We start from the raw sequence: 24,570 nt of genomic DNA on the forward strand, positions 1-24,570 counted from the left end.
TTTTAATATAACTAGTAAAGTGCAAAAACACGGAAAAATAATACTAGACACTTTCCAAAGTGTCGGGAACTCTTTGTGCCACTAAAAATAATAATAAAGACACTTTAAAGCTTTAATAAGCACTTTAACGGATCAGTATCCAACCGAACAACCGGACTTAACCCGGAACATAAAAATACTGTCATTAACATTGTTTCTCTTTTTCTGAGCCAGTTAGGGTCCCCGAATGCCCTAACACCCGTTATAATTACCACACACTAATATCTAGTCTTAACCTTCTAACTTAACAACTAATGCTTAATCATTTAGTTCAAAATAAACCATGAAATCCCCCCCCCCCCCAACAAACTCGGTTACAATGAGGGGACACCCCACTAAATGATTGAATATTATAATCTTGGATGCTTAAAATCTAGTTGACACTAAATCCTTTGGACAAAAATGTTGAATGGATTATAAAAAGGCCTCATGGATCCCTAAACACTTCACACACCACACTTAAACAAAATTGTTCTATCTCCCCTTCTCTTGAACCTCACGGCCGAGAACCAAAGCCAAGCACACCCACATTTTTGATTTCATTCAAGCCATTCCAAGTATATTCAAGTGTGAAGGGTCACATACGAGGAAGCCCGGTGCTAGCGGATTGCCAAGGACCTCTCTACGGTGCTTTTAACCACCCATTTTTCGACTAGTTTCTTCCCTAGCCTCGAGCTAGTAGTAAGTGACTCTAAACACCCTATTGTTCTATTCTAAAGTGGTTAATAAAAGATTTAACGGGCAAAAATCATAAACACTAGAGATAAAGTTTAAAGTCTACAAAAAAAAAAAAAACAAAGTGGTTAATAAGTAAATAATAGTGTAAAACTTATAAATCTAGTTTTATTATGATTATTTATTGTTGTTGATTACTAGTATGGGAATGGATCATCATCAAACCACGCTAGATTATGTTCACGAAACATGAACTAGCCTTATGTTAAGTCGTAAAGTTATTAGATGACGAACCCTTTCGAACATAAACATAAACTTGTGTAAAAACAATTTTTCTTATGAAATAGTGTTCTAAACTAGTGGATCTAAAGATCTACAAGTGGTATTTTCGAAGAACCAAATGTCAAATGAAATCATATTTTTAAAGCCGGATTTTTCCTAAACAAAGGTGATTTTTGTGAACACACAAGTGTGTAGACACGTGTGTAACAAAAAGTTTTAACAAATAATTATTTTTGTAATTTTTGACTAGAAGATATACAAATGCATTTTCTGTAAAAATAAGATTTTCGAGAAACCGGTTTCATTTATAAAAGCAGAAAGATCTATTAAAAATAATGGGAAGTTACTACACACTTTTACACAACCCACAAGTTCATGTGTTTGTGATATTTTTGAACTAGTATGATGTTGGAATATTGTTTGTTGTTGATTGAGAAAATTGTTGTTTGAATTTATAGAAGAAAATGATACGCTTAAAAGCGTGGCCACCTCTTGTTACAGGGGAAACTCTGGCGAAATTTTTCCAAAAATCTAACACTTGGAAATATTTTTATCACAAGTGTTAAGAATATAATTTTTAACTTATTTTTCCAAATAAATTTCGCCACGATTTTTATTACAAAATAAGCAAGTGTCGGAGGTGGGATTTTCACAAAATAAAACTTGATAAATATATATTTAGTATATATTTTACGGAATAACACTTGTGAGATTTTTATGATTATTTTGTGAACTATCTGAATATTATTTTTAGGGTAAAAATAATATTACTGATTATTAACGGCTCCAAAATAATACGAACGCCTTCACAATAATTATTTAAGTTACACCGGTATTATTAATACCACCCGAACCTTACAACGTAACTTACGTATTTTCAGAAAATACACTTAAATGCATATTTTGTTATAAGTATTATTTTGGGAAAAATTATATGTAATAAAATATAATATTTTTGGGAAAAATATTATATTTTGGAGAAAGAATTAGAATATATTATAAGTGAGACTTAATAATATATTTCGAAGTTATACGAACGCACATGTATTAAAACCCTCATGCTTGGGAAGGAATATATTTACCAAATAATTATGAAGTGTAAACACGAAATAGTTGTCTAACTATTTCCCAAAGACACTAAACCTCAAGTTAAGGCACGGCCGTCCGTCTAATAGAAGTTAGTACGTGTAGGTCGTCGCACAGCTGATTTTCTGGGAGATACTTTTTAGAGACGCACTTCGGTGAGTTCATGTCCCCCCTTTTCTCTTAATTGTTTTCAGTTTTCTAAACTGCGGGGGTGAAATACATGTTACTGTGATTACAAGTACTTTTTACATGGTATGGTTAGCGTAAGGAGGGTTACTACTTAGATCATGTGAGTGGGTAGGCGTGAACTGAAGGCCATTAATCCTCAGAGTAGGACCGAGGGACAGTAGCAATAGATCTATCTGGGTGTAGCGAGCCCAGCCCCAGGCCCAGCAGAACGGACCTCGGGGTGACTGTGTACCCAATGCAAAATTTGCTAGGTTTGAGTCTTCCTACTGCACTTCACACATATTAATGGCCTTGCAAACCATTGGTGATCTCTTTATTTCCTTATTTGCTGCATACCAGGGTTTTTATACTTACAAAGGTTTTACATACTCACTACACATGAACTCGCTCAACATTTTTGTTGATTTTTCCAACTTACATGTATTTCAGGGAACTAAAGATCTGGCATAGTATGCGACACTGCGTTAGAGTTACGGGATCATCCTCGTTTAGGGATTGCGACTTTTACCTGGACGAGTCGCAAGTCTTAAACGATGTTTATTTTAAAGTTTGTGGTTGTGTCTTAAGAACAATGTTTTCATTTGGTAGGTTGTAAACAATGTTGTTACTTTTGTTTTTAAGACTTTAGTGGATGATTCTGCATGGTTTTACTTTCATATAGCTATGTTATGATTAAGCTATGGTATTAAGAAGTCACACTAAATAAACCCACGCTTCCGCAAAGCCAGGGTGTGACAGGCTAACCTTACTCTCAAGCGCTCCCTTCAATCCATCAATCAATCGTTGTGAGTATACTCGAACCCTTTTTGCTTTAGCACTTTTGGGTGTTACATACGTTACTTATCTAAAATCACAATCGAACACACTACTCAATTATTTAAACGCTAACCGTTCTGCATGTATTACGTGACTAAATGAATGCTTGTTGTTATGTTTACACGTGGGATGTTGTCTACCTGCCTTAACGGCGTAGTACTATAGTTTGGACTCAGAACCTGTTCACACGGGGGTTGTTAAGGACAATTACTTACATGGATTACGGTGGTAATCATGTATTGCGAACTGTTACAGTCAACCCGTAGTCATTGGTATCGATAGATCCATGTCGATAATTAACATGCTTCGTTTTCCTCTGTGTACGTGCTGGTTATGCGTAAACTATTTCGAACTCTATATGCTACTATCAAACTTGTATGCTCACCTTTACATTTTATGTATTGACTTTATTTTAACGTATGTGACAGGTGTTTAAGGTGTTTACTTGCTAGGGATGCGAGGCTAGAATAAAGCTTTAGAGCCCCCCAACAAATAGTTGTCTGTAGTGGTCGAGCTAAGGGTCTTTAGAAGCAAACAAACAATATTAATTTTTATTTAAATCTGAGTTGTCGGAACAGAGTATTTGACTGGTTGTATTCTGTAATAATTTGTTTTACTGTTGGGATACGGTATGGGACGTATTATTTAATCTGAATGGTAATGATAGTTGTTGTGGAAACTTCTGGACAATCTGTTTCGCTCAGTGCCATGCCCCGATGATTCCGCCATCGGTTGGGGTGTGACAGATTGGTATTAGAGCCATAACTATAGGGAATTAGGCTAGACACGACCTAGTCCGGGTCGCTGTCTTAGAGACCTAGACTATAGTTAGGAACCAACAGACCAAGCTTATGTGTTATACCCAGCTACTTCTTGCTATCACTGTACTCGAATTTCAAATAGAGTCGAGCGATTTAGTCGGGAATAGGTGTGAAAACCGCAAACTCTCAACTAAATTGCTTGGTCAATGCTAATTTTATCGATTTATCAAAGATTTCCTCATTATTTTTAATAACGAACGAGGAGAATTATACCAAATCAGGAGTGAAATCCATATTTTGATGAATAATCTCCTCAATTTTGCTAGACAAGGAAGAAGTTGCTAAGCTAGGGGTGAAACCCTAACCTTGACAAATTGTTCTGATTCTTATTTTATCTCACCAAAGCCTCGACGGACTCCAACGACCTGAACTCACGAGTATGACCTAGGGAATGCGTGTTGAATGCCCAAGAGTCGAGGCAGAAACACGATCCCGAAAGTCGAAATGTGACGACAAGTCTATTGTGAATAGTCGAATCGCTTTGGGTAGTCGATGTCTAATAGCCGCAGACAATCTATCTCTCAATTTTATGTGTTCCGATTCTGAGTCGGCAGTTGTGACTCTGATAATTCGTCGATTTTATGTGTTTTATGTGTTTTATCTGTTTATGTGTTTAAATTGTTGGCGTATTGAGATACCATGGGTTTTGAACTAACGCCTTCTGCTTCCGCAAATCACACAACACACTACACATCGCTAACAAGTCGCTGCAAATCTAGACGACATTATGCTACGATATACGCTTATACTATACTCGACATGCTATATGATTATATTACACTACTCGATGTGCTATACGCGACCACTATATTCGAATACTAGCAAGACTTAGGGGCAACCAGGATACTGTATGTGCTACTGTGTGCTGATAGGAGAATTATGTGGTATTATCTGCCTCTGTGATTAAATGCGTATGTGCTTATGTGCTTCTGTGATTCTGTGCCTTACGTGCTTATGTGCTTCTGTGACTATGTGATTTTGGTGCTTATGTGTTTATATGATTCATGCTTATCGTGTTCCTTAGCTTTAGTCAGTAGTAGACGTGTGAGGTGAGATTCGATTTGTTGTGTCTAAGACCTACGACGATGTCTATTGCAGACCATGTCGTCATCTGGACACCGAACCCCTCTTACCCGCCAAGAAAAGCGAGACCGTTGTCTTGCTGCTATCATCGCCAAGCAAGTGGCAAAAGCAGTGAGCGATGTGTATGAAAACGTCAGCGAATCGTCTGAGGAGTCAAGAATCGAAGCTCCTAAAGATGCTAACAAGACTGTCTTCAGTTTCAAACAGTTTAAGGCATGCGGACCTAAAGAGTTTACCGGGGAAGATGGCCCTACCGCTATGTTCCAATGGTTCGACTCAGTGGAAGTCACTCTGCGCCAAAGCAGCTGTCCGGAAAATCTCCGTACCCTCAGTGCGACCGGCGTCTTCCAGTCCCGAGCTCTAGATTGGTGGACGGCCGAACGAAACAAACGCGGGAATGATGCAGCTTATGAGCTGACTTGGGAAGAGCTGAAGGCTATCATGATGGACGAATTCTGCCCTCCCCATGAACGCCAAAAGCTGGAGGACGAGTTTTGGAACATCAAGCAGAATGACGGAGACAACGCTGCTTTAACTGCTCGCTTCAAGCAGCTTAGTATCATCTGTCCCGATTAAGTCAAGACACCAGACATGGCCATCAAGAAGTATATTCGAGCTCTACCTGATTGTGTTGCCGACTTTGTTCACACCGCCAAGACATCGTCAATCGAGGAGACTTACTTGCTTGCCGCCGAGATCAATGACAAGCGAGTAAAGTCTGGGTTCTGGGATAAGCCCTCAAAGTCTTTGCATCAAGCTACAACTGCAGCAACCACCGACTCCTCTGCTCAGCCATCCAAGTCATCACGCAGAAGGAAGAAGCACAACAACAGCAGCTCCAGCAACAAGAACTGTGCTGTCACAACAACTGCTGCCCCTCTGCAAGCCGTACAGGCTCAGCAGCAGTTGCATCACCGACCAGCACCAGTGACCAATGCACCGCCAGCAAAGCGTGCTTACACAGGTCCCCACCCGCTCTGCCCGACATGCTCATATCATCATCCAGTGGGACTTGCCTGTCATTTCTGCGCTCACTGCAACCTCTACGGTCATTTCATTGCAAACTGTCGCTATGTCCCCGAAACACCGCAGCTCCTGCCGTCGCTCATCAAGCTCTACTCCCAGCCCCTCAAGGCCAACAGGCAGCTCAAGCGCCCGCGGTCAATGCTCGAGTCCGCTTCGCATGTGGTGATCCTAACTACTTTGCGAATATGTGCCCGAATCGGGTTGTGAAGCAAGAGCCCCAACAGCAGCAGCAGCAGCAAGCAGCCCGTGCAAGAACCTTCAACATCAACGCTTGTCAAGCTCAGGCTGACAACAACGTGGTTAATGGTGCGTTCCTTGTGAATGGTATTTATGCATCGTGTTTGTTTGATACTGGAGCCGATAACTGCTTTGTGTCGTTTGAATTCGAGGAGCTCCTTAGTCGTAAGCGCTCTTATCTCCCCTCGTCATTCGAAGTCGAAGTCGCTACTGGAAGAACTGTCGCCGTTAACTCTGTTCTCCGTGATTGTACCCTCGAGCTCAACAATCACATCTTCCCAATCGACCTTATTCCGATGCAGCTCGGAAGTTTCAACGTCATAGTAGGCATGGACTTTCTTCGCGAAAACCATGCTGAAGTTGTGTGCTTTGATAAAATGATTCGATTTTCGCTCGCAAATGGTGATCTATTATGTGTGTATGGTGAAACCGCTTCGAAAGGTCTCAAGCTCATGTCATGCATCCAAGCTAGCAAGTATCTACGCAAGGAATACAGAGCTTTCTTGGCCAACATTGTAGTAGCAGAGAAGGAAAAGAAAGAAATGGCGGAAGACTAGGTACCTGTTGTTTGCGAATTCCCTCATGTGTTTCCTGATGATCTCCCAGGACTCCCGCCAAGTCGTGATATCGACTTTCATATCGACCTTATTCCTGGAGCTAATCCTGTTGCCAAAGCCCCTTATCGACTCGCGCCATCCGAAATGAGGGAACTCTCGAACCAACTCCAGGAGTTACTTGAAAAAGGCTTTATTCGCCCGAGCACCTCTCCTTGGGGCGCACCAGTCCTTTTCGTTAAAAAGAAGGATGGGTCGTTCAGGATGTGCATCGACTATCGGGAGTTGAATAAGTTAACCATCAAGAACCGATACCCTCTGCCTCGAATCAATGACTTATTTGATCAGCTGCAAGGTCCAAAGTGTTTCTCGAAGATTGATCTACGTTCAGGCTATCATCAATTGCGCATTCAAGAGGAAGACATACCTAAAACCGCATTCCGTACTCGCTATGGCCATTATGAATTCGTTGTCATGCCTTTTGGTTTAACCAACGCACCCGCGGTCTTCATGGATTTGATGAATCGCGTGTGTAAACCATTTCTAGACCGTTTTGTCATCGTGTTCATCGACGATATCTTGATCTATTCCAAGTCGAAAGCCGAACACGCGCAACATCTACGTTTGGTTCTCGAGCTACTCCAGGGGAATCAACTCTATGCCAAATTCTCCAAGTGTGAATTCTGGTTGGAGGAGGTTCAGTTTCTGGGTCACATCGTTAATAGTCAAGGAATTTATGTCGATCCCGTGAAGATTGAAGCAGTTAAGAGCTAGATTACGCCTAAGAACCCGTCTGAAGTTCGTTCTTTTCTCGGATTAGCGGGCTATTATCGACGATTTATCGAAGGATTCTCTAAGATCGATGTGCCGCTTACCGCCCTTACTCATAAAGACAAGCCTTTTGTTTGGGGAACTGAACAAGAGTCTGCCTTCGAAACCCTCAAGCATATGCTTTGCAATGCTCCTGTTCTCACATTGCCCGACGGAAACAACGACTTCATTGTCTATTGTGATGCTTCCAACCTTGGTCTCGGTTGTGTTCTTATGCAGCGGGACAAAGTTATAGCTTACGCATCTCGTCAGCTCAAAATCCACGAGAAGAACTATACAACCCATGATCTCGAGCTAGGCGCAGTTGTTTTTGCATTGAAGATTTGGCGACACTACCGGTATGGTACCAAGTGTACGATCTTCACCGATCACAGGAGTTTGCAACACATCTTTAATCAGAAGGAACTTAACATGCGTCAACGCCAATGGGTGGAACTTCTTAGCGATTACGATTGCGAAATTCGGTATCACCCAGGCAAGGCAAATGTTGTTGCCGACGCGCTCAGCAGATGGAGTTATTTGCTCAGCATTCGAAAGCCCAGCATGATCTTCAAACCCTCATCTGCGAAGCCCAACATGCTTGCTTTAATGAACGCACTTTGAAGAGAGAAAGGATTTATCACGATGGAGCTCAGCTTGTAAGCAAAGCGAATGGGATCTTCTATTATCTGGATCGAATTTGGATCCCTAAGCGGACCAATTTGCGAAAGATTATAATGGACGAAGCCCACAAATCCCGATATTCTATTCATCCTGGTGCCGATAAAATGTACCAGGACCTTCGTTACAGGTACTGGTGGCCGGGCATGAAACGGGACATCGCTCTTTATGTTGGAAGTTGCCTGACTTGTGCAAGAGTTAAGGCTGAACATCAATGACCTTCTGGCTTACTCGAACAACCGCCGATCCCTATATGGAAGTGGGAGAGTATAGCTATGGATTTCATAACCAAACTTCTACCCACGCCATCAGGTCATGACAGTATTTTGGGTTATAGTTGATCGTCTGACCAAATCAGCCCAATTTTTGCCAATACGGGAAGACTACAAGGTAGAACGACTAGCCTGAATCTACACCGACGAGATCATTTGTAATCATGGTACGCCTCATGACATCATTTCAGACCGTGATGCTCGGTTTACTTCGCGATTGTGGGAAATGTTTCAAGCGGCTCTTGGTACGTCACTTAATCTAAGTACCGCATTCCATCCTCAAACCGACGGACAGGCTAAAAGAACGATCCGTACTCTTGAAGACATGCTTCGTGCGTGTGTCATAGACTTCGGTGGTAGTTGGAACAAATACCTACCGTTAGTTGAATTCTCGTACAACAACAGTTATCATGCCAGCATCCAAATGGCACCATTCGAGGCTTTATATGGAAGAAGATGTCGATCGCCTATTGTACGGCACGAGATCGGTCACTCGCAATTAATCGGTCCTGAGCTTTTACAAGAAACGACTGACAAAATCCTTCAGATTCGAGACAACTTGGTGAAAGCTCAAGATAGACAGAAAAGTTACGCCGATAGAAGACGCAAGCCCCTTGAGTTTGACGTTGGCGACTACGTACTCCTAAAGGTATCACCTTGGAAGGGTGTGGTCAGGTTCGGCAAGAAAGGGAAACTAGCGCCATGATATGTTGGACCTTTTAAGATTCTGGAAAGGATTGGAAAAGTCGCCTACAGACTCGAACTACCGGAGGAACTTAAACGTCCACCCAACTTTCCATGTGTCAAACCTCCGAAAATGCCTAGCTGACCATGATCTGATTGTACCTCTCGACGATCTTCAAGTCAATGAAACGCTACACTTCGTGGAGAACCCTGTCGAAATCATGGATCGCCAAACCAAGCAACTCAGACGCTCGCGCATCCCTATCGTGAAAGTCCGATGGGAAGGCAAACGAGGCGCAGAGTTCACTTGGGAACTCGAAAGCGACATGAAGGCTAAGTACCAGCAGTTGTTTAAGTGAAGATCTGAAGCAAGAAATTGGCAAGACCACTCACGGTGTTGTGCAGCTTCCAGCCTAATTTCGGGACGAAATTCCATGAACAAGGGGAGGCTATAACACCCCGTGTTTCCGAATGTCAAAGTCAAAGTCAAGTTTGACTTCTTTGACTGACCCTAGTTTATTTTGTGTTTTAATTGTATTATGTGGAGTAAGTGTTGCTAATTAAAAGAATCGAAGTAATCGAATGTGTAATCGACGCGAAACGCTTAACGACCTTGAATAGTAGGAAGTAACAATGCGATAAAGTTAATCAATCAATAATCAAGCTAATCAAATCATCAATCGAATTCGAGACTCGAATTATATGACTCTGGTATTATTATACGTGTGTGTGTGCCTTATGTGTTACCTGTGCATGTTACTTTATGTTATGTGTGGTGATCAATCGAATCGAAACTCGAAACTCAATCGAACTCAGTCGAAATCGAATTATGATGAATGGTAGCGAAAGGATAGTGTGGAACATAGATGCTTGTATGTAGATATAGTAGTTGGGACAAAAAGTAATTTGAATAGGAAACTCTATCGTATTCGTATCATCTTCAATCTTCAATCGAAATATCAGAAATCGTCGTACCGAACACTCGAAACAGGCTGTTGATCGATCAGGCTCCCAGCCGATCGAACAGCCCAGCCGATTGGACGGACTGTCCGATCGAGCAGGCTTTCCGATCGGGATGCCTGGCCGATCGGCCAACTCTTTCCCCTTTTGGAAGCCTATAAATAGCCCTGTCATTGTCATTCTTTCCACTTTTGGAAACTCTCTGACCGACCAGCTCGTGTTCTTCACTATTTCTCAGATTTCTCTCAATCCCAGTAAGATTTCATCCTAAATCTTGCACGTTTTTGATCTATGCACACTTCTACACCTTTCTATCTTTCAAATCTTGATTTCTAACCGTGAAATCATCAAGATCTAAGTATTCTAGGATGATGTCATCATGATGTTCTTCAAGAACTTCATGTTTTGGCCTCAATCCACCAAGAATCACTTGGATCTAACCGATTTTCACATAAACAAACAAAGATCTATCCTAGATCTAAACATTTACACGATGTAAAGGATTGAAAGATGGATTTTCCAACTTTCTTTCAACTCTTTTACACTCAATGCCTTCAAACCGGTAGAAACGGAGCTTGAGCCAACTCACTAATCATTCTAATGGTTCAGTGGTTCAAGATTCGGATTCTATCTATGAGGTTCACCGATTTCGGGTTAAACGTTAAACTACCGTTCCGAACCATTCACCGGCCGGACTTGGGTGATTCCTGTCCGAGCAGGAGAAACAAGTAAGAACGAAGGTTCCATGGTTCAACTCGTTGTCAAAATACTTTGATATAACGTCAAACAATCAGAACAGCCAAGTGTTAGGCGAATAGGGCGACCAGGTCAGGATGCTGACCGATCGAACAGGCTGTTCGAACGAACAGCCCAACCGATCGCACATGTCAGCCGATCGACCAGGCCAGCCGATCGGCTAGAACATGGTCCTACACTTTGACAGTTTCATGAAGTATGGTATTGAACGAAGTGACGTTCGATCGAACGAGCTGTTTGATAACATTACTCTTTGGATCATGAGATACTATGCTTCAACACTTAATCAATTTTCAATTCGTTCAACGTATTGGAGTGCCACCCGATCGAACATGTTGTCCGATCAAGTGACATCCTGCTGAGGACCATTTCTGAAGTACCCAACCGATCGGTTAAGTCGGCCGATCGAACAGGTCGTTCGATCGATCGACCTGAAAGGAAAGGACACTTCAGTGTTCTCAAATACTACAACGAAAACCTCAAAAGGACAAGCCGTCATACACAAACACATCCTACTCTAAAGGAAGAAACAATCCACTCGAACAGCCCAGCCGATCGAGCCTACCGGCCGATCGAACAGGCTGTCCGAACGGACTGTCCAACCGAACGAACAACCCGTTCGATCGAACCTACTGTTCGATCGACCAGGCTGTTCGACCCACTAACACTTGTTCCCAGTTTACGCGTTACTCATCGTTATGCTATCGAACTATTCAGGCTAACCCTACTCTCAAGCGCTCCCTTCAATCCATCAATCAATCGTTGTGAGTATACTCGAACCCTTTTTGCTTTAGCACTTTTGGGTGTAACATACGTTACTTATCTAAAATCACAATCGAACACACTACTCAATTATTTAAACGCTAACCATTCTGCATGTATTACGTGACTAAATGAATGCTTGTTGTTATGTTTATACGTGGGATGCTGTCTACCTGCCTTAACGACATAGTACTATAGTTTGGACTCAGCATCCGTTCACACGGGGGTTGTTAAGGACAATTACTTGCATGGATTACGGTGGTAATCATGTATTGCGAACTGTCTCGGACAGTCAACCCGCAGTCATTGGTATCGATAGATCCATGTCGATAATTAACATGCTTCGTTTTCCTCTGTGTACGTGTTGGTTATGCGTAAACTATTTCGAACTCTATATGCTACTATCAAACTTGTATGCTCACCTTTACATTTTATGTATTGACTTTATTTTAACGTATGTGACAGGTGTTTAAGGTGTTTACTTGCTAGGGATGCGAGGCTAGAATAAAGCTTTAGAGCCCCCCAACAAATAGTTGTCTGTAGTGGTCAAGCTAGGGGTCTTTAGAAGCAAACAACAAACTGAAGTCATTTATTTCATATCTAAAATTCTAAATTAAAATGCTAAAGGATTTGGTATAGTTAGTCGTCATAGTGTAGTTATTCTATCCTTCCCCTTTTTGCCTTCTACCCCTACCCCAAAAGAAAGTGTTAACTAATTACTAGTTACCAGAGTAAAACATACAATTTTTTTTGACAAAAAGTATTGCGGAGACAGGATTTGAACCCGTGACCTCAAGGTTATGAGCCTTGAGAGCTACCAAACTGCTCTACCCCGCGCCGAAGAGAATAACTGAAAACTAATATACAAGCAAGGCAATATTTATTTTTATTAAATCTGAGTTGTCGGAACAGAGTATTTGACTGGTTGTATTCTGTAATAATTTGTTTTACTGTTTGGGATACGATATGGGACGTATTATTTAAACTGAATGGTAATGATAGTTGTTGTGGAAACTTCTGAACAGTCTGTTTCGCTCAGTGCCATGCCCCGATGATTCCGCCATCGGTTGGGGTGTGACAGTCAGTTCTTTTCATTCTTTCCATTCCATGGCATATGTCATGATCTTGTGCTTGGAAGGTTAGGTCTCACCATCTTAATGTCTGATTTTTTAAGCATACATCATCATTCTTAGCGTATATACTAATGGTTCGTGTAAGATCTGTCAAAATTGGCTCCCAAAATCGGACCCGTTTTGAAACTCGGATCCTAACCTTTGGAACCTTGAAAATTTTTCGCAAAATAAATAACCGTTAAATGGACTTATCTTTAATTTATTTATTTATTTATTTATTTGTTTGTTTAACTAATAAATTTTTTTTTCGAAACTAATTGTACGTTAAAAATTATAGGTACTGCATAAAACATTAGTATATGGTGTATTGACAATATAACTAGACGATATAACCATCTTATATGTATCATACTTGAAACAAACATACAAATCTATTTTGTCGTTCACATGTGTTATACAACTATGGAATATGAGATGGTCGTTTTGGTCATGTATCGTCACGTAGGACTATTGAATCACCGCTACACCGCCCCTATGCAAACCATGATGGTTCACATGGTTTAACCTATAGCAACCATGACCCTCTTTTAATTAAACATGGGATTATGATCAGTAGATGAGGATAGTGGATGATAATGGAATTATGGTCCACATCATATAGAGTGGTGGATTAGGTTGGTGGATGAGGATGAGGGCACATGACCCTAACGTATAAGACGATGGTGATCATCTAAGGGGCTGTTTGGCAACATCTGAATGGTTAAGTGTTGAATCAGTAAAAGGTCTGAACCATTAAGTGTTGAACCAGTAAGAGGTCTGAACCATTAAGAGCTTGTATAATGCTGAACCAGTAAGAGGTCTGAGGTCTGAACCATTAAGAGCATGTATAATGCTTAACCATTCAGAGGCAAATGTCTGACCAATTCAGATTAGAGGTCTTTACCATTCAGACTCTGTATAATGTTTAACCATTCAGATGCAAATGACTGAATCATTCAGACATCTGCTCGTGAAACAAACAGTTTGAACCATTATATGCTAAACCAATATAAAGTCTGAACCATTAAAAGCCTCATTAAAAGATAAACAAATAAAAGTCATAACCACACAACATAGACTAAGTGACACGGGTGTGATGTTACCATACACATTAATAATTTCCAAGTTCATTTCAGCATCAAATGTTAAAAAATGTAACATTCTCCATGGTTTTTCAACCACAAGAGTGTCATCACATCAAGTCATGAATGGCATGCATCCGGATGCCTCTAGAACCCACACCAGAATTTTAATAATAATAATAATAATACCTTAATATTATTATTCGATTTTCATTAAATTCGTCTATTCACAATGGGTTTTCTTAGAACAGTTGCAGCAGCGTCAACAACTACGGCCATTACAGCAGCACTCACCCTTAACTCCATTTCACCATCTTCATCCTCATCACACAATAATCACAACTTCACAAAACCCTTTTTCAATCAACCCTTTTCATCCCCAAATCGTTTCGGCCTCATCAAGAATCTCACCAGCCCCCCTTCTGCTCTTCACATGGACACTAAACAGGCTCCAAAGGTTGCAACTTTTTGCTTCAATTTGAACAATTGAATTGAGTTCAATATGGGTTTTGGTTTTAATTTGTGGGTTTTTGTTTTCTTGCAGCTTGATGCGGAATTGCCGGAAGTTATGGTGCGTTTTTTTTTTAAAATTATTGTTTTTCTGTTGGGTTTTTGATTGGAATAATCTTGTGGTTTCTAGGGTTTCTTTGTTAATTTGGGAATAGTTAAGTTGATATGGATTGGTTAATAGAAATTAACAGAAACTAGGGGTGTTGATCGTGTTTATTATTCGGGTTTCGGGCAGTTCGGGTGGGGTTTTTTTGTGTATGATGCTGTATCTGATAACCGATCCATATCACTATCAGGTTCAGTCGGGTTGTTTGGTTATCGGGTTATCGGGTCTGGTAGTTCGAGTTTGGACATATTTGTTAATAACTCTCTTACTATTTGGAAAGTTATGTTTACTCAGGAATTCTTGATAACATGCCAAACGAAACCAATGTAATTCGGGTTTTGGGTTAATCAGTTTGGTTTATTTGAGTTTTTGATGTTTATATAGGTCGATTTGGCACCCGGCCCTAATAACAATCGGTTTAATCGGTTTTCGGGTAACAGGTTTGTTCGGGTTGGGTTAATCGGGTATGGGTGAAAGCGGGTCAGGCCGTCAAGTTACTCGGGTATGGCTAAAATCGGCGTGCCTAAACAGAAACCTTAAAAATTGAAAATGTGGGATTAAGTTTTGGTAATCTGAGATCTTGTATTCCTGCAATTACAGACAGAGTTCATGGTGGATATGAGTTGTGAAGGTTGTGTTAAAGCTGTCAAGAATAAGTTGCAAACAGTCAATGGTCAGTATTATGAGCACGATCACATTACAGTTGGTGTTTTATGTGTTTAACATCTTGTTTATATTATGTTCTTATAGGAATTAAGAGCGTTGATGTGGATTTGAGCAATCAAGTAGTTAGAATTTTTGGGTCTTCACCGGTTAAGACCATGGCTGAAGCCTTGGAGCAGACCGGTAGGAAAGCCCGGCTAATTGGTCAAGGGTTACCAGGAGGTTAGTGAGTCAAATAATTCATTTCAAAACACATTCAAAGACCCTCTAAACTCTCTTTCTGCCCATTTTGCCATTCAGATGTCTTAATTACTGCTGCTGTTGCTGAATTCAAAGGCCCACAAATATTTGGGGTGGTCCGTCTGGCCCAAGTGAGTATGGAATTGGCTAGAATCGAAGCCAACTTCAGTGGGTTGTCACCTGGAAAACACGGTTGGTCCATCAACGAATTCGGTGATCTTACTCGAGGTGCCGCCAGTACTGGCAAAGTGTTTAATCCTGTTAATCAGCTCTCAGAAGAAAAGGTCAGATTTTATTAACATATCAATAACTTTTAATTGGTGTAGTGTAGGCTGTTTATTATACGGTTAATACCATATCCCTGAACTTAATTTTGGTATATTAAAGTCCCAAACTTGTCAAAAATACACACAAAAAGTCCCTCAACCTAATATCGGTATATTCAAGTCCCTAAACTTTTGTATAATGCATGTACATGTGAAATAAAAATAAAATAATGACTTATTACCCACCAGTAAGGGTGTAAATGAGCCGAGCCGAGCCGAGCCGAGCCTGAGCCTTCTACTACTCGAGCTCGGCTCATCATATTTTTTGAAGCTCGACCTCGGCTCGGTTCCAGCCTACTATTTTGAGATCGAGTTCGGATCGCAAGTAACACCCAAAGATCGAGCTCGGCTTGGCTCGAGGTAATTTGAGAACTATCTCAAACAAGCTAAAAGCTCGGCTCAAGCTCGCTTCGATATAGCTTAAACGATCCAAAGCTCGTCTCGCCAATGTTACAATAGTTGTATTTTATATATAAAAATAATTTAAAATTACGTTTGGGCTTGCAGGCCTAAGCGAACTTTGTATGTCTAGCTCGAGCTCGGACTCGATAACCAAAGTCCAAACGAGTCATGTTTTAAGCTCGGGCCCGGGCCCGGGCTTGTTTGAGCTTTTTATCAATCTGATCCCGAGTAGCCCTCAAGCCGCTGTGCATCGTTCACACTCCTACCCACCAGTCAAAATTAGATAAAGTGATATTCAATACTTTTTGCACAAAACAATTCAGACCATCTTATTTTTATCAATTTAAGAGCTAACAAGTTATGCTAAAAAAACTTATTAGTACGTTCATTTTTATACAAATTTATTGACTTTTTAATATGCTAATTAGAGACTTTTTCGTGTATATTTTACAAGTTTAGGTTAATTGAATTTCATATACTAAAATTGGAGACTTATTTGTGTATATTTTCAAGTCTAGGGACTTTAACATATACTAAAATTAGAAACTTTTTCGTGTATTTTTATAAGTTTAGGGACTTTAATGTACCAAAAATTAGTTTGGATTTTTTTGCAAAAAGAAAACGAAAGTATGTTGGTTTTTTATGGCATTAACCTTTTCTTATATGAAAAAGTAAATCGTCTTCTGGTTAAATAATAATATATGTAGGCGCTCGGTGACCTGGGAACACTAGAGGCTGATGAGAACGGTGAAGCGTTCTTCTCGGGTGTGAAAAAGAACCTTAAAATCGCGGATCTTATTGGTCGAGCAATAGCGGTGTATGAAAATGAAGACAGAGGTGATGCTGGGCTTGCGGCAGCGGTTGTAGCAAGAAGTGCAGGAGTTGGTGAGAACTACAAGAAGCTCTGCACCTGTGATGGCACCACCATTTGGGAAGCAACCAATGCTGATTATGTATCCAGTAAAGTTTAATCCAAACCGTTTAAACACATTTTGTTTGTTTGTTTGTTTTCAATAAAGTTTAATCCGATACAGTTTAAACTATACCTAGGTGTGATTTGAATGCAGAGAGATTGTTTTATGTCAATTTGATTGTATCTACTTGTCTTTATGTGTTGATATTATTGCACCATCTCTATGTTAAGGGGTCAATGAGCAGTGGCGGATCTAGAAAACTTTCATAGGGGTAACGTCTTAAAAGAAAGGGGTAACGAAATCGAAAAAACGTTAAAAAAATGTCAAATTTTTCCAAAATTTACCGGCTACCCCTTCTTATATGGTACATCCGCCCCTGTCAATGAGTGTCACCTTCAGCAGCTACAAAAGCATAGGTTGAAACATCCTCTTGTTGGGTACAATCTGATCTTTATATATTATAGGATTAGTGTTTGAGCTAATTAATACTTGTAATGTTAAGTCACCCTAAAATTAACTTATTTTATTAGGTGTTTCAATCCTGTTCTGAGATGTTGGTCTAGTAGTCAAAAGGCATGTCCTCTCTAGTGGAGACACAGGTTTGATTCCTGCTTCGGCCATTTTCGAGGGATATTTGGGTGAAGGGACGAACCTGGGCTTTAATCCCGGGTTTGAACCTGACGGGGGCGAGGGTTTATGGATTCCATCCGGTTCGCTCGCATCAGGGGGCACGGTCTCATGGCGGTCGAAGAGTCGATCTTATACATAGCCTCGAGTGGGTGGGTTTACACGTGAGATTTTTTGCCTGTTTAAAAAGAGGTGTTTCAGTCTTATATAATTGTTTTTATATAGTTTTAAATTTTTTAAATTGAGGCAAGTGAAATGTATATGAATCTTGGTTACTATTTCATTATTAATTTTTACATTCTGACTTAAATTTAACAATTACGAAAATTGATTATTATTTAGAGTAAGTTACAGAAAACATCACTTATGTTCATATCCTTTTTGCAAAGTGTGTTATTTACATTTCAAAATTACAAAAAGATGTAAAATACGTTTGCATACTCTTACACGCTCCGGCCTTTGCCCTAAAACTTCCTATATTTTTAAAGTTAAATCTGACCATTTAGACCCAAATGAAGATAGTTTGATCATTTTAACCTATTTATTGAAATAAATAAACATAAAAAATAATAAATAAAACATTTTTTTAAAAACGTTAAATATATACACACAAACCACGCTCTTCCCCTCTCTCTCTTACCTCTCTCCCTCTCTAACTTCTAGTACCACCACCATTATGGACTCAAAATGTAGCGTTTTTCAAGCCAAAAAGACTCAAATTTCCAAAAGAAACATCTTTTGTACAACTTATCTATATAAGAGAGTTGGTGTTAGTAAGATGAGTTGTAAACAAATTGATACTAAGATGAGTTGTAAACAAATTGATACTAATTTTGTATAGAATAGGTAGATAGGGTAGGCGATGTGAATGAAACTCAACAGCTTAATGTAACAAGTATTGGGCTTTCATTTACTATAATACATCTATAATCGATCCCCGCCGCATTGCAGCAGGTGATAAACCTAGTTAATAAATCATTTCAGTATGAAACAACTGGCACCCAAAGTAAAATTACCCGAACAAATGCTAAAAAACACCACAAGTGGTTAAAACCTCCATTAAAGTACTCCTCACTCTCTGTATCATTCACAAGCAGCCTAACATACTCGCCAGAAACCTCCCCTTTCACCGCCGTCATTGCAACCTCTTCCCCACTGGCTACCTTGCACTGCTCATACAACACCGTGTTCCCCACCACATACATCAAAATCATCACCGATGATGTCAAATAAATGGCTCCGAATTTCACAATCATGATCCAGTTTGCTTCCGGTCCTGAAACTTGGAGAACGGCCGAACACGCTAGCGCTGAGCCGCCTACCAATCCTGTGAAGTACACTATGGAAAACGAGTAGCGTCGAAACTCAGTTGATTGATTCGCGCTTTGTTGTAGAGCCTTGAATCCTGATTTTGATTCCAACACTGTGATCGCGGCTGCTGATCCCCATATTGTTATGAAGAATAATATAGTGAATGCTAAACCATATGAAAAGATCAAGTTTACAAAGGTTGAAAAAACAACGTATATATCTAAACCCAACCCTAACGCTTTAACTCCTTTGTTGACTGCGATTGAGGAAAGGGTAAATGCGAGGAAAAGGATGATTACGCTTATTGCACCTGCCACGACTGTGTAGAGAAGAGGGGTGTATGAACGCCCGAGCGATTTGAGAGCAGAGGAGAAGGTGAGAGGTTTATATTGCATGGCCTGGTTTGTGCTAAAGGTGATTAACGCTATGCCCGCGACGGTGGGGAGTGTTAGACTAATCTTGCATATTATGCGTAAGTTCGGGTTAAAAGTGACCGACTTACAAAGTTCGGGTAAAAAGTGACCGGGTTAAAAACTTGGGGTTTTTTTTAGATAGTTTTTTAATCCTAGTTTGAGTCAAATAGGTTTACTTGTTGAACAAGTTATTAGGCTTATAAATAGAAGGATTTATTTGTAACCCTAATAGTACCAATTATCAATAAACGAGTTTTGATTCAATACGTTCTTTGGTATCCAATTAGCAAAGTTTCGTCTTGCTCAAACATCCAAAGTATACCATCTTGGATTGCGATCTTGTACCCTCTCTCGTCCAACTGGCCAATGCTTATTATATTACTTTCAAGTGCAGGTATATAATAAACATCGCACAACACCCTTTGTTCCCCAGATTTTCCTTCCAAGACGACCATCCCTTGTCCTTTAATCTCTACGCATGACCCGTCTCCAAACTTTACTTTTCCCTTGATGTTCTGATCGAGGTTAGTGAACCACTCTTTTTTACCCGTCATGTAGTTACTCGCCCCGTTGTCAAGAAACCATGTATTGAGTTCACTTGGGCTCGAAGCATACATCCTTGGAATAATCCTTTCCTCGTCTAGAAACACATCATTAGCCTCTTCAACGTGTGTTTGCAAGTAAAGAACCGGTTCAACCCTTTGAATAAGATTGTTTTCCTCGTCATCGTCCTTTTTACGTGTAAGACAATCCGAAGAAAAATGCCCTAATTCATCACATCGAAAGCACTTTATCTTAGAACGATCCTTCTTTGGTTTTTGATCCGGTTCCTTATCTTTATCTTGACCCCCGGTTTTTTCTCAACCGCAACCCCAACCTCTTTGACTAGACTCGGTCGTTCCTTTGCCTCGATCGTACCCTTCCTTTTTTCTAGCTTCCCACTCCTCATAAGTCAACAGTAACTGATCACTTCTAACCGGTTGCTCCTTATCTTCAAGGTTGACGCGTTCCTCATAGGCTATAAGACGACCTACGACATCATCAAATCCAACTGTCTTAAGGTTAAGAGATTGCTCGAGAGAAGCAACCATATGAATAAACCTTTTCGGCAAACTATGTAGAAACCTTTTAACCAGTTTCTCTTCTTTAATTACTGTTCCAAGAGAAGCAGATCTAGAAGCAATCCCTGAAATCTTTCCTGCGAACTCAGCGATCGTACTTGGTTCCTTCATCTTCAAACCCTCAAATTCCGACATTAAGGTTTGAAGTCTTGCTTCTTTCACACGTTCAGCACCTTGATTGCGAGATTTCACCGCTTCCCACATCTCTTTTGTTGAATCATTGTTCCCAATCTGCAACACTAGCTCTTCGGGTAACCCTTGGAATAGCAAAGCGATTGCTATAGAATCTTTGTGAGTATCGATGGTCGTTCCTGGGTCAATCACATCCCATACCTTGTAAACCTTGAAGATTACCTTCATCTTCATAGCCCAAACGGTGTAGTTTGTATCCGTAAGCATTGGACATGGAAGACTAGGCATCGGTTCCTTCGTTTGAGGAACACGGTTCGCGTTATCACCCATCCTTCAGTTTCGTCGAACAAGGCCTCCTCGCAATTTGTCGGTTCTCAAACGATTTCCAACTTGAAACCTGGTAACAACCGAACACTGTTGTGCCACGACTGAAGATTATCGAGATGAGATATCTTTTCGGTATTGCAAGATTAGGGGGGTGATTGTTAGACTAATCTTGCATATTATGCGTAAGTTCGGGTTAAAAGTGACCGACTTACAAAGTTCGGGTAAAAAGTGACCGGGTTAAAAACTTGGGGTTTTTTTAGATAGTTTTTTAATCCTAGTTTGAGTCAAATAGGTTTACTTGTTGAACAAGTTATTAGGCTTATAAATAGAAGGATTTATGTTTAACCCTAATAGTACCAATTATCAATAAACGAGTTTTGATTCAATATGTTCTTTGGTATCCAATTCTAACAGGGAGGACGATGAAGCAGATGAAGGTGAGAATTGTAATTAGAGTTTTTAGAGTGAGTAGATTTTGAGAAGAGGCGATTATGGTTTTGAAGAGGATGAGGTTGAATGGGTCGAATTTGGTTGGGGAGGAGAAGTAGAATTCAACGGCTGCAACGGCAGAGAACGCGAGGGGGAGGAAGAGGAGGGAGAGGAGGATGAAATGGAGGGAATTCATGTTGAGGATTCGGTATGTTAGACGATAGAGTTGTTGGCAGTTGAGGGTTGCTTTGGAGATGGAGGAAGACATTGTAGTTTTGTAAATTATGGAAGGATGAACTATCAAGAGATAAGGTGATGTTATATAAGGTTCACTAGTTGAGTCTAAGTTGAAATGTCAGGAAGCTGATCCTATTTTGACTATTTTAGTCGTGGCCAACACGGTTTTTGTGTGACTAAAAGATGTTTCCTTCTGTACGTTTCAAACATAGTCACATGGTTTGCGGTACGCTCTGATACGGGAACGTGGTACGGGATCGCAATTTGCTAGGTCCCTAAAATCCGGTACGAAGGGGGGTAAGCTCATTTCGGATCGTTTCGGTACGATGTACCATATCATGCGGTACGATGTACCCATTAAACTAAGTGCTATTATTTTGGATCATATTTCATAAGTAACTTCAAACTTGAAATTTCAAAACAGATTACATAACTAAGTGCTATTATAAGTTTAAGTATAAAATGTAAAGTAGTGAAGATAGAGAGGGTTAAATGTTAAAATACACAAACTAATTTTACACTTTTTATATAAATTTTACAAGTTTTAGGGATTAAATGGGAATTAGTGAAAGATAGAGGGGCTAAAAGTTAAAACACCTAAACTTATATTATATTAAAACCCTAGAAGGCTTAAAACGCAGGAAGCACCGCTGCTATTCCTGGTTTCAGGCAGAAACTGTTTTTTTTTCTGTCCGACTTTCCATCTTCAGCTTTAGTTCGACGTTCCAAAGTATTTGTATACACGTTCCGAATTCAAGCAAATCGCGATCCCGATAGCACGTAATACGATTGAATTGATGAGTTGGGAACGCCAATTTTAACTTTGAAATCGCGATCCGGGTCGATCCGGGATCGCGAACGTACCGCGATTAGGATCGTTCAAACTGGATCGGAGATCGTGGCTCAACTAGCGAATTATGTGAAAGCACTGGTGGTCCAAGTTGTCGTCATCATCACCATACTCAGTAAATTTCACCAATAGCAAAGCAAAGGTAGGGTCTGAGGAGGGTAACATGTAGACAACCTTACCTCTACCACGTAAAAATAGAGAGGCTGCTTACAGTGAGACCCGCCACTCAGTTTAAAGTTAAAGTTTCTTAATCTGTAAGTCATTGAGTATACATACACACATGATGACGACGCAATGAACTGTTTTATGAAAATATTTAGATATTTCTTTCTCAAAGATTAACTTATAGTTAAAGCTTCACATTGTATATATTCACATAAGAAGATTTATTCATACTATATATTCATTCATTAGTCAAATCTTAAAAAAAACTGGTTAAAATAACTACGTTAATTATTCGAACTTGTTTTTAAATTTTTGCCACCTCATCAATTTAATACTTTTTAAGCGGCCCATTTTAACTCGCTCAATTTGACATAATGACCCATTACCAACCCGCTCATTTTGTCTGCCCTAATTTTAATGGAAATCAAAGAGGTACATAAGTACATAATCTTGTGTTAGTTATTCTAGAAGGAATGAGACCAAATACAAACACTTATGTTTGTAAAAACCGTAAGAACCAACACATAATTGACAAGTGTCCCTCAATAAAAAATTAGTTTAGCGGTAATTTAGACATTTTCACCATATTTATTTATAACTAATTAAAAATAATTATTAAAACATCCCTAAATCCATGCACGTTTAATTCAAATCAAAGTTTGAATTTTTTAACATATCCATAATCTAGTAACTCTCCATGATCGAACCAACCTGTAGGAACCACCACAAAAATATAATCAGCACAACACTATATAATTAGCATAATATCCTTAATCGTTCTCAATTATCAGCACATCGTCCTCAATCGTTCTCCATTATCAACATAAACGACATTAGCACAACATCCTCAATCGTTCTACATTTTCAGCACATCAGATGTGCTTGATGTGCTGATTATATCTACTTTTGGTGTTTCTTTGTATTATATTGTAATGTAATTAACACATAATCAGCACATAGCACATTATCAGCACAATTATAAAAAACTTTTGGTAACTTTTTTAAAAGTTACTTTTATAAATAAAAAAAAAGGTATAGCAAAATGGTACTAATATTGAAGATAAAAAAAATACTTGATTTTATGGTATATTTTTTTTAAAAAAAAATAATGAAGTATATAAAAGTTATTTTAGTTTAAAAAATCTTGGTGGAATTTGTATTTAATTGAAAATGGTCAACTAACTAGCAATTTTTTGAAATTACCCCTAACTTGTTAGTACTAATTTTTAATCATAAGGGTTTTATTTACAATCAACCTCAACCCTTGATTTAGCAGATCTGTTCTTACGGTTCTTAATCTGTTCTTACGATTCTTACAGTTAGCACTGTTTGTACAGGATCTCAACCTTATTCTAGAAATGGAAATTAATGATGGGACTTTAGGTAATTAGCCTATTAGTTTAAATATCATTAAATAGCCATATACTTGCATCATGACAAAATTGCTCCATTTGGTTCTAGGGCTGTTCACGAGCCGAACCGATCAGACCTTTGTTCGAGCCCGATTTGTTTAGAAACCGATCCGAACCGAACCGAGCGTTTTTCCAACCGAGCCAAAGTCGAGCGAGCGTCTTTCGCTCCGAGCATTTTTCGAACGAACATCGAGCGAGTATCGAGCGTCGTAGATGAAACAAGGATAGTGATGATGGGGGTGCAAGTTATTAGAATAAAGTGTAGTTTTCGATGTTTCGTCCAACAGAACACAAGTAAAAAATTTAACAAATAATAAGGAATACAAAAAAACTCAACTAGTTTTATCGAAATTAACTAAACGAGAAGATAAATCGTCGACCAATTGAAACATACCCTTGTTCTATCGGAAGTTTGAAATTGAATGAACCGATGGAAGCAAAACTCTAGCGAGTTGGCA

The 24,570-nt window shown here is 39.6% G+C and overlaps 2 protein-coding genes and 1 non-coding gene across 4 annotated transcripts; 1 reads left to right on the forward strand and 2 right to left on the reverse strand.

Annotated features, from left to right (window-relative positions):
• Positions 1–12,496: 12,496 nt before the first annotated feature.
• TRNAM-CAU lies at positions 12,497–12,570 on the reverse strand. The gene has a single exon. It is a non-coding gene; the product is annotated as a tRNA-Met (tRNA).
• Positions 12,571–13,990: 1,420 nt separating this feature from the next.
• Positions 13,991–17,284, forward strand: LOC110921433 (copper chaperone for superoxide dismutase, chloroplastic/cytosolic). Its single transcript, XM_022165759.2, has 6 exons — positions 13,991–14,384; positions 14,472–14,498; positions 15,144–15,216; positions 15,294–15,428; positions 15,507–15,730; positions 16,882–17,284. The coding sequence occupies exons 1-6, from the start codon at positions 14,160–14,162 to the stop codon at positions 17,143–17,145; spliced, it is 948 nt and encodes a 315-aa protein (XP_022021451.1). The 5' UTR covers positions 13,991–14,159; the 3' UTR covers positions 17,146–17,284.
• Positions 17,285–18,602: 1,318 nt separating this feature from the next.
• Positions 18,603–21,745, reverse strand: LOC118486749. 2 transcript variants are annotated; one of them, XM_035983452.1, is made up of 2 exons: positions 21,438–21,745; positions 18,603–19,472 (listed from the first exon to the last, which is right to left on the reverse strand). In XM_035983452.1, the coding sequence occupies exons 1-2, from the start codon at positions 21,714–21,716 to the stop codon at positions 18,696–18,698; spliced, it is 1,056 nt and encodes a 351-aa protein (XP_035839345.1). In that variant the 5' UTR covers positions 21,717–21,745; the 3' UTR covers positions 18,603–18,695. The 2 variants fall into 2 exon arrangements, with proteins under 2 accessions (XP_035839345.1, XP_035839344.1); XM_035983451.1 differs by having other exon boundaries at positions 18,603–19,468; positions 21,434–21,745.
• Positions 21,746–24,570: the final 2,825 nt, after the last annotated feature.

The sequence above is a fragment of the Helianthus annuus genome, chromosome 2 (genome assembly GCF_002127325.2).
Source record: "Helianthus annuus cultivar XRQ/B chromosome 2, HanXRQr2.0-SUNRISE, whole genome shotgun sequence".
In the NCBI taxonomy this organism is placed as follows: Eukaryota; Viridiplantae; Streptophyta; class Magnoliopsida; order Asterales; family Asteraceae; genus Helianthus; species Helianthus annuus.

Excerpts from the sequence above, each read along its gene's own strand:
- LOC110921433 (XM_022165759.2), top strand. The coding sequence starts at position 14,160 with ATGGGTTTTCTTAGAACAGTTGCAGCAGCGTCAACAACTACGGCCATT. Across the intron at positions 15,217-15,293 it reads TAAGTTGCAAACAGTCAATG|GAATTAAGAGCGTTGATGTG; the intron begins GTCAGTATTATG and ends ATGTTCTTATAG. Across the intron at positions 15,429-15,506 it reads TGGTCAAGGGTTACCAGGAG|ATGTCTTAATTACTGCTGCT; the intron begins GTTAGTGAGTCA and ends TTTGCCATTCAG.
- LOC118486749 (XM_035983452.1), bottom strand. The coding sequence starts at position 21,716 with ATGTCTTCCTCCATCTCCAAAGCAACCCTCAACTGCCAACAACTCTAT. Across the intron at positions 19,473-21,437 it reads CCTTCATCTGCTTCATCGTC|CTCCCCACCGTCGCGGGCAT; the intron begins CTCCCTGTTAGA and ends ATTAGTCTAACA.